General features: G+C 54.5%; 1 protein-coding gene across 1 annotated transcript in view; it reads left to right on the top strand.

The window, feature by feature from the left end:
- The window catches only part of IQGAP3 (IQ motif containing GTPase activating protein 3), a 35467-nt gene that overhangs the window by 6069 nt on the left and 13107 nt on the right, over positions 1-16291 (top strand). Inside the window, exons 5-23 of the mRNA XM_067569459.1 lie at positions 370-446; positions 1227-1294; positions 2071-2184; positions 2986-3164; positions 3647-3734; positions 4837-5000; positions 5380-5467; positions 6584-6747; positions 7129-7289; positions 7957-8081; positions 8178-8341; positions 8782-8872; positions 9448-9615; positions 9916-10058; positions 10966-11136; positions 11804-11887; positions 12402-12473; positions 14181-14250; positions 14722-14930. Coding sequence (XP_067425560.1) covers positions 370-446; positions 1227-1294; positions 2071-2184; positions 2986-3164; positions 3647-3734; positions 4837-5000; positions 5380-5467; positions 6584-6747; positions 7129-7289; positions 7957-8081; positions 8178-8341; positions 8782-8872; positions 9448-9615; positions 9916-10058; positions 10966-11136; positions 11804-11887; positions 12402-12473; positions 14181-14250; positions 14722-14930 — 2400 coding nt within the window. The remainder of the gene's footprint in view (positions 1-369; positions 447-1226; positions 1295-2070; positions 2185-2985; positions 3165-3646; positions 3735-4836; positions 5001-5379; positions 5468-6583; positions 6748-7128; positions 7290-7956; positions 8082-8177; positions 8342-8781; positions 8873-9447; positions 9616-9915; positions 10059-10965; positions 11137-11803; positions 11888-12401; positions 12474-14180; positions 14251-14721; positions 14931-16291) is intronic.

The raw sequence follows: 16291 nt of genomic DNA, 5'->3' as shown, positions 1-16291 counted from the left end.
CATCAAGGGTAGAAGGCTCGATGGCTGTACAATCCTGCCGAACGCTGGACAGAGTGGCCTGTTAAATCACGTTCTCCCCTTGGGGCCGTGTGGAAGCTCCCCCCACATGCACCAGCATTGGCACTCAGGGTCAGCAAAGATAGTAAAGATAATCCCTAGCTCTTGTCATCTTCAGGTCTCTAAGGAAGTCTATGTCACTGTCCCCATTTTACAGATGGGGAAACTGAGGCAGTCAGGTCCAGGTCACCCAGCAGGTCAGGGCAGGACTGGGAATTGAACCCAGGCCATAGCCACTTGGCTATACTGTGCTGCTAAATAGTTAAAGCTCATTGGCACTTACACGGCTGCTGCCTCTTGTCCTGCCAACAGATCTTTCACCCAGAGACAACAGACATCTACGACAAAAAGAACATGCCGCGCGTGGTCTATTGCATTCATGCTCTGAGGTGAGTGAGAAATCCAGGCTGTGACGTGTGAAAAGGTCACGTCTCTCTGGGGCTAGAGGAATCCAGGAAAGTTTTCTGCCCGTAGATTTCAATCAATGATACTTGCACCCTCTGGTGGCCGTTGTTTCTCTATATACTGAGGCCGATAAATCTCAAATTTGGGTCCCGCTCATCCTGTGAACTCCCGTGCCTGCATTTAACGCCGTGGCTGATAGATGACTCCCACGTGTGTCAAGTGAGGGCATGTGTGTGCTTCTGCGGGATCTGGGTGACCAGAATCGAACACCTAAATCCATGATTGGGTACTTCCCTCTTCCCAGCTCCCATTGACTGCAGCGGGCAGGGGCGGGGATCGGTGCCTCTCACAATCCAGACTCCAAATGCCAGGACAAAACATTATAAATGCAATCCACGCCAAATACAGGGGGGAGAACAGCTGCTGATTCCTCCGAATCCTGTCTGCTACGGAGGACCCTCTAAAAATAAAATACTCTGTCGCTAAAGCCCCTTCTCCCCACAAATATGCCTGTAAAGAGGGGCTTTGTCACATGTTCTGAAAGCCATTGGGTCTGATCTGTTTCAGAGCAGAGGGGTGGAGTGATCCTCAAAACCCAGGGGAGAACACCTGACAGGGGCCCCCCTCCTTTTTAAGCCAAGGGGATTCTGGTTGAGTGTGTGTGTGTGTGTGTGTGTGTGTGTGTGTGTGTGTGTTACCATGTGTCAAGAAAAAATGCAATTTGTTAAACTCATCCATGAAGTGTGTTTGTTTTAAATCTTCAGTTTATACTTGTTTAAGCTGGGGCTGGCGCCGCAGATCCAGGATTTATACGGGAAAGTGAATTTTACAGGTATGGGATGGTAAAGGACAAATCTGGGCTAGTTCCTGGGCGTTTCCTTGGTGGTGATAGCCGATCTGTATTTAGCGCTTGTTCCTCTGGAATTGTCCTGCAGAAGGGACACGCCAGCAGACTTTTTATTTATAAGGAGCTTTATTTCAGCCGAGATGGAAAATTGACTTTTTGGGGGAACCAACCAAAATCAGTGCCCCACTGTGCCAGGCGCTGCACGTCCACCTGTTCAGAGACAGTCTCTGCCCATGTCTAAACAGACATGATAGACTAAGGGGGGGAGGGAAAATTAGAAGCCCAGGGAGGGGAAGTGACTTGCCCGAGGTCACAGGGTAGGTCAGTGACAAAGGTGGGAATGATCCTACCGACAGGACCACCCTGTCTCATTTGAGAGATTGGCTCCCTGTATGTATCTGCTTCAGTCCTGTTGACATTAGCGACAGAAACACGTGCTGCTGCCTTTAGCCCTGTTAGCTTTTCTTTAAAGCTCTTCGGGACATTGAACGTTTCTTTACCGTATGGTCCTGATTCTGCAGCGGAGTCTACACGGGCAGATCCCTGCGCTCAGGCACCGCTCCGCTGACGCCTGTGGCACTGCATGGGAGGTGGGGGGGGCTCCTGGCACAGATCGAATTGGGGCCTTGCCCATTGACATCACCGGCTGTTTAGGGTGGAGGTGAAGTCTCCACAGTGTCTGGCGCACCCAGAGGAGAGTCTGACACCAGCGCCGGACCAAACGGGGCGTGCGTTCGCTGACTGGGCTTGCTCTGTTCTAGAGGAGGAAATCGACAACATGAAGCGCGAGCTGGAGAAGTGCGGCCTCCAGATGCCGGCCTTCAGCAAGATCGGCGGGATTCTCGCCAGCGAACTCTCAGTGGACGAAGCAGCAGGTGATTTTTACTCCCGCCTGTGGTTTTCCCCCCTCAGCGGCACTTGTCTGAGTCCCTTCCCGGGCTTAATCCGGTTCTGTAACCCCTGAAGGTGTTGGCCCCTTTAAGGGTCTGTCTAGCTCAGCTCTGACAACGGGGCTAAGGGATGCTGAGATGTGGGTCTCATTCAATCACTGCCGGTGCAGCTGTTTGACTTTGTGTTAAATGTGCATCGGGCCAGAGAAATCCTGGAGACTGACTCTATGACCCAGTGGGAGGCCAGGACACCCCTGTTCAAATCCCATCTCATCAGGCAGCGGGGGAACTGAATGGGGGTTTCCCACGGGCAGGGGGAGTTCCTGAATCACGGGGCTAAACGGTTGTAAAGGGGAGTTGTCACTTTCCTCCTCCTTCCTGCCCGTTTGGGTGGAGTTAGGTGCTTACGCATCTGACTCCGGGAGAGCCGTTCCTGGCGGTGGATCACAAGTTGTCTGGACCTAGGTACCCCTCTCCGGGAGAGGGGTGGGACTTGAGAAACACCGCTCTCATCGACCTCTCCCTGCCTACGGGCTGGCTTTTGTGGATCCTGTTCTCAAGGGCCTATCTCTCCCCGTACATTAGATATAGCACCTGGCCCAGGGTTTGTGGATTCCAGTGCCTTTTTCCCTTCAATATGACGCCTGAAAGTTAGAGGTTGCAATGCCCTGTCACTCTGTAGATCCAGGTCATAGATAGACTCAAATCCTGTTGCTCCAGCATCTTGCTCCCTGTCTGACCACGTGACGCCATGTCTCTGTCTCTTTCCTGCCGGGGCTGCTGTAGCCCACGCTGCTGTCCTCGCAATCAACGAAGCCGTGGAGAGGGGGGTGGTGGAGCAGACCCTGGTGGCCTTGCGCAATCCCAACGCCATGCTGCTCAACCTGCGAGAGAACCTCGCGGCCGTCTACCAGGAGATGCTCTATCAGGTCAAGATGGAGAAAGCTGGCAATGCAAGGAACCGGGTAAGGGCAGAGTGCTGGGTCCCCTCAGTGAAAGGAGAAGCTCCATTTCCTGGTTGTGGTAGTAGACTCTTATCCTATAGGTGGACCACAGAGGTGTGATGTGCAGTATGGTCTGGAGGCTGCTCCTTGTGTTTTGACACCTAAAACTCAGGACTCAAATCCTCTTTGAAATGGATCGAGGGACAACGCAGGGTGGATTTCTCTGCAGCAATGAAAGGAAGTGGGCCAGAACCTCCAGGAGTGCTGGCCTAAAGCTGGCTGAGCTGGCCATAGGAGGAACAGTGGGTGAGCGGAGCTGGTGGGTATGGGGGTGCGGCTGGAGAAAAAGGGTGTGTGGCTGTCTTTGTCAGCTGTCAACAGCCTGTGCACCAGCCTCTGGGGTGCCGGGTTGAGTCCCAGCACCTCTTTCTGGCGTGATTGGAAGTAGCGCAACACATCTAGACCGAGAGATACAATGGTGGGTGGCTTCTCCCTCTTCTCAGTACCTGCAGGAGAGCCCGGAAAGCGAGGATATTTACGACCGGTGTCTGACTCAGGCCGAAATACAAGGGAACATCAACAAAGTCAACGGTGAGCAAAGCAGTGGCCTTTGCACTGCGTCTCTGGTCCCCGAGAGTTGCTGGAGTTGCTACGCTGCTTACCCCACGCCAAGGGGACTTGCTCAGTGTCTGCACAGCCCGAACGAGCTCTCCAAAGGGTTTCGTCTCACGTAAAACCCAGGCAGGGTTCGTTAGTGGGGGCGTGGCCTCTGCGCTGCTTGTTTTCAGAGCAATTAGGGAGGGAATCTCTCCCTCCCTATTCTGGGGCAAAGGGTTTCTTTCCAGGAGAAGCCTGAGGTTCTCGACATGTGGACTCATGGCTCCTGTATCCCTGAAGCAGGTACTCTGGGTAAACTCCGTATAAGAGCTTGTCTACACAGTGAATAGCTAGCCCTGATTAACTCCAGATTGGCAGATGCTCCTATTCCAGAATGAGTGCCTCGTTGTGAATGAGTTTAACTCCATTTTGGAAGTGGATTAATCAGGAACAGCTAATCCACTTTAAATTCACACTTTACACTGTTCTGGATTAATTGTCCTGTGTAGACGAGCCCTAACATATTGCCCCTGTCTGGGAGCAGGGATTGAACCCTGAACCTCAGGATTTTAAAGCGCAAGCGTCTAGTCTAGGGCATGAGCAGCTCTGCTGGTCAAAGCTGGGGCAGCTTTGTAAAATGGGGATAAAGATACTGAGCTTTGAGATCTACTGATGAGTGCTTTGTAACTTTCATTGCGGTTAGGTTAGAAAACGAAAGCTCACAGGTCATCAGTAGGGGCAGAGAGTAGCTCCATCAGCTGGCAGTAGTAGTAGGCTCTTTTCTTCTGTGAGCCAGCTGCTGTCAGAGGACAGGACACAGGTTGCTAACATATTGTACCGCTATCAACCAGCGCTTTCAAACCAGGCTCCCTTGGCGAAGGGCCATTCATCCACGGGACAGCTGGGGTTTCGAGCCGGCCAGTGGGATAAGTGGAGTCCAGTGCGCGTTGATCCCCCAGGGATTCAAATGACACTGACTCTAGTGCGCCGTGGTACAAAGCAGCCCAGGCTAGTGCCTCTCTAGCTGTGTCTCCTGGATCGTGACCGCTGCGGTGCTGCGTGGCCGTGTTTTTAAAAACCGGCCTCTCTCTCCTAGTGCACAGCGCGCTGGAATACGTGGACGACGCCCTGGAGAGGCTGGACCCGCTGGCTTTGTGTCGGGCCCTGCAGGATCCCATTCTGGCCCTGCGCGGGGTGCAGCGGGAGAACGCAGCCCGGTACTTGGATCAGCTGAGCCTGGACCGGGAGCAGAAAGCGCTGGTAAGGCCCGGAAGTGGAAGTAGCGCGCAGACTGGAGCGGGGAGGAAGATTTGCCGATACGGGAACCGGGCAGGACATCCCTGGGGTGGAGAGACCCCAGTGTGGGAGACGGTCTTGTGCTGCTGATCCGCCTTGCCAAAGCTCCTCTAGCCAGCAGCTCGCTGTGGGATTGGGCCCTAGGAGGGCAAACCCCCTGGGCTAGGTCAAGTGAGAGCCCCCATGCCCTAAGGGTGTCCTGTGACCCATGGGTTAGGAAGCTCTGCAGCTGGCCTGCCCGTGAGCGACCTTGGATGGATGCGGGGGGTGATCCTGGGAGAAGAGCGGCTTTGCTGAGCTGGTCCCCCTTGTGTCTGAGCGCCTGCCGCTTCGCTGCTTGCAGGAGCTGGGCTACGTGGACCTGCTGGAGCAGGAGGAGGTGCAGGCGGGGGTCCACACGGCCAATGAACGGGGAGATCAGGAACATGCCAGTAAGTCGTGCCCGCCTGCTCCCCCCTCCCAGCGCCATGAAGGGGGCTGGTACGGAACTGGCGGCGCTATGAATCTCAGGCCAGATCCAGGCTTCTCGGCCTCTGCCTGCTCCGCTGCGCGACCCACAGCAGATCCCTGTGAGCCTTGCTCCGCAAACCTGCTGTGACTGGCCACCAGAGAGGCCGAGGTGTGAACGGGTTGTTGGGAGACGTCTGCCCCGGCGGGACTCCCTAGCTCCGTTCATTCTTCTTCGAGTGATTGCTCATGTCCATTCCATTATACCACGGCATGTGCACGGGGCTCCAGGGGGCACCGGAGCCGGCCCTACGGGTCTGCTAAGGGGGGGAAAACAGTTCGGGTGACGTGCACTCACCTGTAATGGCATGGACATGAGCAGCACGTCTCGAAGAACAGCAGGTACTGGTAAGTAACCTTGTTTGTGCTGCATTGGCTCCCTCCCCTGCCTCGGAAATGCGAACCCCTCGGTGCCCCGGCTGGAGAGGGTCGGAACATCATGCTGGGCATCTGGCTATGCCCAGGCCGCTGTAGGGACGAGGCAGGCACTGGCTTGTAGGTAGCCGGCATCATCTGTCCTCACTTGCGTCCCTACTCGGGGGGAACTTTGCAGAGTATCACTTGCCCAGTGGGGCCCCCCCCCCCCATCCAGCCCCTGCCCTGCGATGCCGCGCCGTTGCCCAGGCAACAAAGAGCTGGTAGGGCCGGTCCCCGTGCCTGGGCAGAGGGGCCGAGCGTCGTGCCTGCCCTGAATGGAAGCGGGTGGGCCAATTCCTCAGTAGCCCGGGGCTGGGGTTCCAGGAGCCCTGTGACCCCAAGGGAGGGAGAACTGCAGGGCTGCCCCTTACCCGGCTGCCGTCCGCACACACAGATCTCTACCTCGCGTTACGTGGCGCTAGCTGGCCTGTCGGGGTGGGCGGGTGCTGCCGCTAGCAGTGCGGGGGGGGGGGGACGCCGTCGCTCCGTGCAGCTGGGGCGTTGTTTTGCAGCCCGGTCGGGTCGAGCAGCGTTCGCTCCCCTCGACCGCTGCAGGGAGACCCGCCGGCAAGTTCCACCCCCTGCTCATTCACCCCAATCTTCTTCCTCCCGCCGGCGCGCAGTGCAACGGGCCGTGAGCCGCATCAACGCTTCCATCCGCCGGGGGGCGGCGGCGGAGACAGTGCGAGAATTGCTGAGCCCCGAGGCCCAGCTGCCCGAAGCGTATCCCTTTGCCGCCCGGCTATACCAACACGAGCTGTCCCTGCTCCAGCGGCAGCATCCGCAGGTGAGGAAAGGGCGGCATCGCAGGGGGAAGAGGGGAGGTGTCATAGGCTGTCAGACAGCCAGGTCTTTGCTGCTGTCATCACGATCACCCTTCACAAGCAGGGTCCGCCCGGACGGCAGGTCCTGCTGGGGAATCTCTATGGCTCGTAGGACATCTGACCTCTTCATACAACTCTTTGCTTTGCAGTGTGGGTTTGGGGTTGGTGGAAAAAGCTCTGGACTGGCCCTCCAGAGATCTGGGTTCAAGTCCTGCCTCTGGCACAGGGCAAGTCTCTGTGCCTCAGTTTCCCCTGCTGTAAAATGGGGATCCTGAGGCTAAACTGATTCATGTGGGGTATTGGGGGCGGGCAGAAAAGGATCATCGTTGTCTCCTCTCCTGCAGGGCGAGTTGGTGCAGGAGGAGCTGTATGTTGCTGTGGAGATGCTGTCGGCCGTGGCGCTGACCAACCGGGCGCTGGAAGCTGGGGATGTCTATGGATTCTGGAGTAGCCTGGTCAGCCCTGCACTGGGCCTGTCTGATATCGAGGACGCACACGCGCAGCGGTAATTGGGGGTGGATTTCAGTGGGAAGGATGCACCTTGTACCGATGCCGATGGAGTGAATTGGCCATGAATGTGTTAAAAGATCTTGTTGCCATTAAAAATGATAGAGCCGGGCCCCTGCAAGTTGTGAGTTGGGTGGAGCGGGTAGGGAGATTTCTGAGGCTCTGAAACAAACCAAAGAACTTGCAGGAACCCATGATCCAAAGGGTTAAACGGTCTGTAACCTGGTCCCGTTACCCAGTGTCATCTGGGGCTGGCAGCAGATCTCCACAGCCTGCAGGAGTCACCGCTTGGACCCAGCTTCCTGCCAGTCAGGTGGCAAGCGGGATATGTTGCTGGGGGAGGAAATCCATGTTGGTCTTACGTTAAAAATAGTTAGTGTTGTGTTTGTGTGTGGAAATCAGGACTCCTGGATTCTATTCCTGCATCTGGCAGGAGGGGTGGTGGTCTGGGTGGCCAGATCCAAGGACTGGGTTCTATTCCTAGCTCTTTTATTGACTCACTCTGTGGCTGTCACGCTTCTGTGCCTCAGTTTCCCCATTTGGAAAGCAGAGAGAATGCCTCCTGCGGTGGGGGGCTTTGAAGTTTTGTGACAGTGTTTTTCGGACCCTCGGATGCGCGACCTGTCAGTCACTTGCTGAGCAATTGCTCTGTCTTTCCCCTTCAGCTATTTTGATGACTTATTGAAACTGAAGCGCCAGTCTGGGAAAGCAGGGGTTGAGTTCCTGAGCTGGAACGACCTCCAGGCCTGTGTGAACAGCACCAACTCGTCGGTGCAAGAGGAAAACGACAGTAAGTGGCTTTTATGTCTGAGCATTGGGCTCCGCAAACCATCGTGCGCTCTGAATCACGGGCCGTCTTTGCCCTCTCTCCACCTCCCTGCTACAGAGATCCTGGCCATCAGACTGGTCAACGAGGCCCTGGCACAGAACGAACCGGAGAAAACGCTGACTGCTCTGCTGCTGCCCTCCGCCGGGCTCTCTGACGTGACTCTGCCGCGAGCGAGGCGTTACCACGACGTCTTGACCGTCGCACTAAGGCAGAAAGCCCAGGTAGGACAGTCGGCTACGCTTTCAACCCACTGTGTGGCCGAGAACAATCCAGAGTGCTGGGGGAGCTGATGTCTTAATAATCCTTCCCTGTCCCTAATGTCTGTCATTCCAAGGCCGAGCTAAAGATTCACATTCTTGGCAGTGGCCTCTTGCCCTGGTTAGATGCTCAGTGCAACATGGGGAGTGTCTGCCTTTTCTCTCCGGGCTTTCGCCTGCATCTTGCTCCACCTGGTCCCAGAAGGTCCCTTTGCACTTTCCAGAAGAGCCCTAGGGCCTTTAAGCTAAATTCCTCCCACTCTGTTATATGGTGTTTTGCCAGCTGCTCCTTCCCCAGAGGTGGCTGCATCTCGGTGACGGAAGCACTGCCTCTGTGTGTGGTTTGTAAAGTGAATAGAGATTCCCCCAGCTCATTGCTTTTTTTTTGGTCTCCCATCTCCCAGGTGACGCGAGATGACGGAACAGCTCTCTGGTGGGAGGAGATCCAACAAGGTGTTTCCAAGGCTAATCAGGACACTGAGACGGCTCAGAGAAGTAAGGGCTTGGAAGCGAACTCTGAGCTGTGTCGTGCTGGCTGGAGTCACTGCCCAGCCCTCCTCTGTTATTCCTATGCATGCCAAGAAATGCAGGATTGGGAGAGACTCAAGGCCAACGATGTTTGTCTTTCTCTGCTTCCACCCTCCCTGAACCTCCAGGGCTTGTGAAATACTCTGATCTGAGGTCCCAAGGGGCTGGCCCCAGGGATCAGGGTGGGCCCTGCGAGATGAGCCAGGCTGGGATGCTGACTCATAAATTGCCGCACTGAACACAACTGAATGCTGTGCCAGCTGAGATCCTTCTGCTACCTCTTGCTTCTCCCCTAACACTCCAGTTGCAATCTGACTTTGAGCAGCCCCCAGATCTAGAACCTTGTATTCTGTACAGCCTGCAATCCACCCTCTCCAGGGGCAGGAAGGGTTAATCTCCCTCTCCAAAGCTTCATGCAATCAGCTGCTAACTACCCATGGGAAGGGCTGCTGCAAAAGTGAGCTGGGCTTCTGCTGGTGGATGAATGTGCCCTCTTTTTTTTTATTTATTTAACCCCTTCCTTCTCCTCTCTCTTCCCTTAGTGGCTCTAGGCATTGCTGCCATCAACCAGGCCATCAAAGAAGGGAAGCCAGCTCAGACGGCGCGTGTGCTGCGTAACCCGGACGTCTCCCTGCGCGGCGTCGTGGCAGAATGCGCGGGGGCATACCAGGCACAGCTCGCCGCCCTCACGGCTGTCAAGAGACAAGCAGGTAAAAGGCCCTCGAAAACCAGGGTGGAGGTGAGTCTCCATCTGGTCGCATCGCTTAGCGTTGTTGTTGTTGTGGAGATCATCCATAGCTCTTTGGGGGCAGGGAGCATCTTTTGGGTCTGTGTCCGTACAGCGCCTAGCACCGCAGGGTCCTGGTGGATGCCTGGGACCCCCAGGTACTGCTGCAATCCAAATCAGCTCATCTAGAGATTTGCCTAGTTCTATAACTGGCTACATGAAAAGCACGACCAAAGCCAGATGTACTAACGCTCCCCCTCCCCGTCTCGATGGCATTGCTCAGGGAATGCCAAATACCACTGGGTCCGACACCAGCTGAAAGATGGAGGCGAGTATTACTTCAGCCTGCAGACCTTCGAAGGCAGCTGGGAGCGGCCGCGTGACTGTGTCCTTAACGCCACACACCTCAGCTGGGAGGAAATCCAGGTGAGGGGGCAGTCGAGAGGGGGGTGTAATCAAAGCCCTGAGGGCTGGAATATTGCTGGTCAGGCCTTGAAAACCAACAGAAGAGTCCGGCTTGCTGTTGCTGGGGCCTGAGTGTTCATACGTGACGCATCCAGGCTAATGCGCTCTATGTTAAGTGCTTTGGCTGTGTCCATGGTTCTTGCCCGTTTATCCCACTGGGAGGTGTCAGAGCGCTTCACAGCTGTTAATTAACAAAGCATTAGTTCTCCAGGCCTCTTGTTCTGCATAGAGGCTTTCGAGAGAGATTGGGTCATATCACTGGAAGCAGCAATCCTAGCTCGTAAACAGCTGGCTCATGTGAATTGCCAGACTGGATGAGACCCAGGGTCCGTCTAGCCCAGTGTCCTGTCTCCAGCAGTGGCTGGTACCGGCCACATCAGATGAAGGTGCAAGAACCCTGCTGTTACAGGATAACCTGCCCTCAGGAGATGTTTCCTCCTGACCCCATTAGAGATTGTCTCGTGCCCTGAAGCGTGAGGGTTTCTAATGCTTCCAAAAGCCAGGGGATATTTTTATCCTGACTACTTCAGACGAACTTTCCAGCCACAGAAGCATCCGATCCTTTAACTAAATCCTACTAGCATATATCCTTTTGGATGTAACGCACTAGCAAAGCGTGATTCTGTCTCCTATTGGCTGAACCATGTGAGAAGCTTATGAGTCAGTCCCTGTCTCCAAGCTAATGGATCTGGTCTGGTAGCTCAAAACGGCAGAGGATTGTGCTTTCGCATGCAGATGGCCTGGATTCGATCTCAGCTGCTGACCCATTTGGGCATGTTATTCCCGTCTCATTGCTGGATGGCGTCTGGGGGGGGGTCTGCTGTGTACTAAGCCCTCCTGAACTGATCCATGTGTCCTGTTTCTGCAGTCAACAATCACGAGAGTGACCGCGGCCCACGACCGGGAATGCCTATGGGAATCCAACACTCGATTCCTCGTGAGCTTGCAGGCTCGCATGAGGGGCTACCTTGTCCGCCAGGAATTCATGGCCCGCAGACATCTATCGCGGGAGCAGTTACCGGCAGTTATCAAAATCCAGGTGAGGAATGCCACTGCGTTGCAGAGTAGATCCTACACTGATGTGCACGGCGTTGTTTATCTAATGCTGGGTCTTCAGGCAAGCACCCAGGCATCCTGACCACTTCCCCGTACTACCCCCTCTTTACAGATAGGAGAACACAGTCAGTATTTAATCCTGTCTATTACAGCAGTGCCTCAGGACTAGGCAGAAACCATGTGCTAGGTGCGGTACAGAGTACTAAACAGTCTCTGCCTCGAAGAGCTTGCAATCGGAGAAGACACGCAGGGTCAGGGAAAGGGTGGAACATACAAGCAGAATGAGCAGTGCAGTGGCAACAGCAGAAGGCCTGTATTTTCCAGAACAGCCGCTCTTTGGGCGCTTTTCTATTTTTCCAGTTGCAGCCTGAGTTTTCAGAGGGCGCCAGCACTGTTCTCGTAAGCCCTGTTGAAGATCAGCCTAGGCAGGATGAGCTGATGAGGAGGGGTTGATGGGAGTATTCCATGGCCTCCGTAGGGTAGCTAGTGCTGCCAGCGGCTGGCAGAGTTGGATTTCCTCCTGTGGGCACAGACAAGGCCCCCCTGTGCTGTAAACTGGCGCTAGTGAGACCCCAGACACCTCGGGTAACCCTGGAAGTGTCACACCGTGGTTGATTTGGTGTGTGTGTCTTTTCTTTTGGTGTCTCCAGTCCTGTTGGAGAGGATACAGACAGCGCAGAGCTTACCTGCAAAGACTATGGTACTTGCAAAAAAATACAGATGCCGTGATAAAGGTACTGGAGTCTGTTTCTCTAACTCCTCCTCCCCATCCCCTGCTTCTGTTTTCTAGTAGCAACATCTTTCTATATTTCCATCCTAAAGGAACACCCAGCTATTTTTACCATCTAGATCTGGGAATCGCTGCACCCCCTGTGGAGATTCAGCCACCTCTGGGGTGGAACGTAGCAACAATAATGCAGCGACTTCGGACAGTCCTGAATAATGTATCTAATAGCTGAGGGAACCTTAGGGAGGCAGAACGTAGCTTCTCTAAGTGGCTGTTGACCCCAAAACGCTTGCTGAGAGCGCTACAGGGTTTTCAATGAGCACGGGTGGTCAAGAACCTTGGTATTACCTGTGATCAGAAATGACACCTGCAGGAGCCCTGCGCACCCTAGCGCTGTGTAGATGGAATAAATGAGCCTACGTGGAAATGGATCCAAGAGTTCTCTTGGGGAGAACATCCTACAAGGCTTCCAGTGTCCAGTTAAAATGGCCAAATCTGTGTCTTCTGTTCCCTCCTCTCAGATCCAGGCATACGCGAGGATGTGGCGCGCTCGTAAAAGGTACCAGGAACGGCTGCGCTACTTCAGGAAGAACGTGAGTGGCTGATCTATGGGTGCAAGAGAACATGTAACCCCAGAGACTTTGAAAAGAGCCTCTTGCAAATCGACTGAGGGCACTTTCACGCTTGACACTGGGGTGGGAGGTGATTCCCAGCTCAAGGAGACGTACTTGAGTTGCATGCTTAAAAACCGACTGTAGCGGCAGTGGGAATGCCAGCCATCCTGAGTGCGTGCCTCTCAGAGATGCTAGGTCTGTATTCAGGATGCCTAGTCCATGCTGCCAGGGCTACGAGCTATCTTTAGCAAGCGTGCTTGATGAGAGCCAGGGCAAGTCTGACTCCACGCTTACGGTATATCCCCCGGTTCAAAGTGTAAATGCACCCTGAGAGTCCTTGGGCCTTGTTTTCCTCTGCCTGAGGGAGACACTCGTGCCCTCTTGTATCTTGCACTGGAGCAAAGAGATGCCTTCTTAAAGTGAGTCAGCAAAATATCTGTGTGTGGCATTCCAGCATCTCAACCCGGAGATGAGGGAAGAGCCTGGCGTTTCTAGCTGGGGGGGCTAGAATCAGTCACTAGGTTGTAAGGTTTCTATATAAGTCTCACCTGAAATGTACGAATATGCAGGAAAGGGACCTGACAAGGAGGAGGGGATGGGGGTGTGCCCAGGTACAAAAGTCCACACTTGTCAGTGCCCAGTGACCTTGGGTCCTGGATGAGAGCCACCTCCGGGAGCCTGATTTTCAGACAGGACTGAGTGTTGTGCTGAGCATTGTGTCGGAATTGCAAGCTGTGTGTTGTGTGGTTCATTCACTGCAGACCAGGGGGTTCTTGAGTAAGTGTTTGATCAGAGGAGCTGGTAAAGAACCAGTCTGAAGCAAGGTGGGATGAGTGGTGCCACGCTGCCTTAGGGAGCAGCCTGTTTTCTCTCTCTCTGTGTTTGGGTTCTTATGTGTTGTGAAATCGCAACCTTCTAGCAAAAGTATTTTTGCTTTTTATCTAACTTTGCTGTGCATATGCTGTGAACATCACACCGAGTACCCTCCCTCTGCAAATCAGACCTCTTTAAGACCTTCAGGTGTGGCATCCAAGGTTACTAATCCCTTGGAGCAAAGGGGCAGGGGGTAAGGAAGTCTGCTGCCTGCGAGCATTGAGAAGCTGAGTGTCGAGTTCATTCAGCATGTTGCCAAATGTAGCAGCTCTTGAGGAAAGCAGCAGCCGATAAGACCCAGGGTTAAATTTTCAAAAGTATCTAAGTGACCCCAGCTCCTCAGTCCCGTTGACTTAGATGCTTTTGGAAATTTTTACCCTAAGCACTCTGCAAACATATAAACCCTCACAAATCCTCTGTGAGCCGGGAAGATATTCAACCCACTTTACAGCTGAGGGGCAAACTGAGGCAGAGAGGGTAAATGACTTGCCCAAAGGCGCACAGCATCAGACCTAGGAATAGAACCCAGAAGTCCTGGCTCCCAGCCCCCTCTGTTCTAACCCACTCGACCCCACTCCCCTCCCAGAGCTGGGGTTAGAACCCAGGAGCCCGAATCCCTGTCCCATGCTCGGACCGCTTCCTCAGGAGCTGATCGTACAGCAGGCTCCCAGTGAGTAGGCTTTCTCTGCCTTCCATCCCAGCTAATCCGCTCGCTAGTTGCATGGCTGGTTATATTTTTCTCTCTTTACACTTGCTGCCTGCTGCGGGGACGCTGTAGGAAACTTCCTTCTTCCCCTTTGTTTGTCTTGGCAGATTAATGCCGTAATTAAAATCCAGGCTTTTATGAGAGCTAACAAGGCCCGTGGGGATTACAGGATGTTGGGTAAGTGCCTGTCTCTGGTTTTTATACAGCTGTGGCTTTAATTGCAAGGAGGTTGCCTTGCTTCTCGTGACCCTTCCTACACTTGGGGCGTGGGCTGAAGGCACCTTTGCAGTCCCTGTAGTCTGATGCTGTGCAGAGACTGCGCCAGCCCCTCGGTGTAAGGTAGAGCAGCCTCAGGGCTGCTCTAACTTAGGCTGTGCTTCCTAAGGGACCTGGGAATCAACAAATAGCCGCGGAGCAGTGTGCTCTTGGCTTCACGCCCTATCCACCCCTGCGCTGGAAGCAGGTGCAGAGCCTTTCCGCTACCCCACGCCAGCCGGAGAAGCCCCTGTGCAGGGGCAATGCTCAGGGCCCGTTTCCACCCACTTTTTAAGGCCCCCTTTATGCTGGCCCTGAGTGTAACAGAACCAAACCAAACCTCAATAGCCATTTAACCCCATTCAAGGGTGATTTCTCTCTGTCCCCTTCCAGTCCACGCCAAGCACCCGCCGCTGAGCATCGTCCGGCGCTTTGTCCACCTGTTGGAGCAGAGCCAGCACGACTTCTGGGAGGAGTCTGAGCTGCTGAAGCTGCGGGAGGAGGTGGTGAAGAGGATCCGCTCCAACCAGCAGTTGGAGAGCGACCTCAACCTCATGGACATCAAGATCGGCCTTCTGGTTAAGAACAGGATCACGCTGCAGGTCCGGGGTCGTGGCCGGGGGGTGGGGGGGGAGTAGCTCAGCTGTTTGTTCCGTGGCTTTCCTCCGCTGGTCCTCTTTTCCCATTCAGGGGCCAGGCTCTGCTCTCTGTTACACCAGCATGATTCTGGAGTCGCTTCCCTGAAACCGACTAAGGCTGGGGTTCCTAAATCCCTTAGACTTCTTTATGTGCCCGTTTTGTGCCTCTGGAAAACCTCCCCCCAATGATGCTAGGGTCAAATCCATCCCCTGCGTAGGCATGGAGCCGGGCTTGCTTATGCCAGAACTGACTTTGGCCCTTAGGGCTTGTTTCAGTTCAGGGCAACTGCACCTATACTTCCCCCTCTGTGATCTGCCAAGGGCACCCGGCTCCCCAGCTGTCACCTCTGGGGTGGAGACCCGCATTGCTCACTCCCTCCTGACTGGGGTATTTCCAGGCTGCCCAGCTCCCTGATTATACTGTTTTTGCTTTTTCCCCAGAGGCCTTATTACCAAAGGTGTAAGCAACACCCCCCCAGCCCTTTCTAAGCAAGCAGATTTATTCTTTAGGCACAAGCATGACCAAGAAAACAGACTAAAAACCTGCACCCATGCTAATAAGCTCACCAGAGATCACCCCACTTCCAGCAAGGGTCTTCCCCGTGGTCAGTCCTACAAACCCCACCCAGGGGGTTTTCTGGGGTAACAGGTTCCTAACAGCTGTTGGCTTAGAACAAGTACCTTCCTGAATAAGTCAAGTCCTTCCCAGGAAGGGCTGGGGCCCCCTTTGGATAGAAGGTCCCGTCGGTTTGCTGGATCCGAAAGCAGGCCCTGAGTGTTTAAACTCAGGCGTTTTCTTTGTCTGTTGGCTAGAGGGAATCTTTCTACTGATTTCAGGGGGCTTCGGATAAGTTGACCTGGCTCATTAGGGGCCTGATAAGAGCTGCATATCTATTTTTGTTTTGTAGCACTTTTCATTCGTGCATCCCTGTTTTCACCAATGGGGAAACTGAGGCACAGGGCAGGGAAGTGACTTGCCCAAGGTCACCCGGCAGACCAGTGGCAGAGCTGGGAATAGATCCAGGTGTCCTGCCTCCCAGTCTGGCGCTAGGCACCAAGTCACGCCGACATCATCGGGAGGCAGCAGCGCCTTGCTGACTTACAGGAGGCCTGCTGGGGAACGGGGAGCCGGCCAATGGCATGCAGAGGTAGACAGGCCCTCGCTGTACGTGTGGAGCTGGTGGGTGCAGTCTTATGGAGGATGAATTTCCCTTAGGTGTGTAAACGGCAAAGCTGCGTGAATCCCAAGGCCCGAAGGGGTTGGATTTTCCCAGGGGCTTTAGGAGCACAATTCCCTTTGCAAGTCAATGTCTTGGGCTCCCCAG

The sequence above is a fragment of the Emydura macquarii genome, unplaced genomic scaffold (genome assembly GCF_026122565.2).
Source record: "Emydura macquarii macquarii isolate MOO-44397 ecotype Brisbane River unplaced genomic scaffold, CSIRO-AGI_Emac_v2 contig_2924, whole genome shotgun sequence".
Lineage (NCBI taxonomy): Eukaryota > Metazoa > Chordata > Testudines > Chelidae > Emydura > Emydura macquarii.
This window is presented reverse-complemented; position numbering and strand designations above follow the sequence as displayed.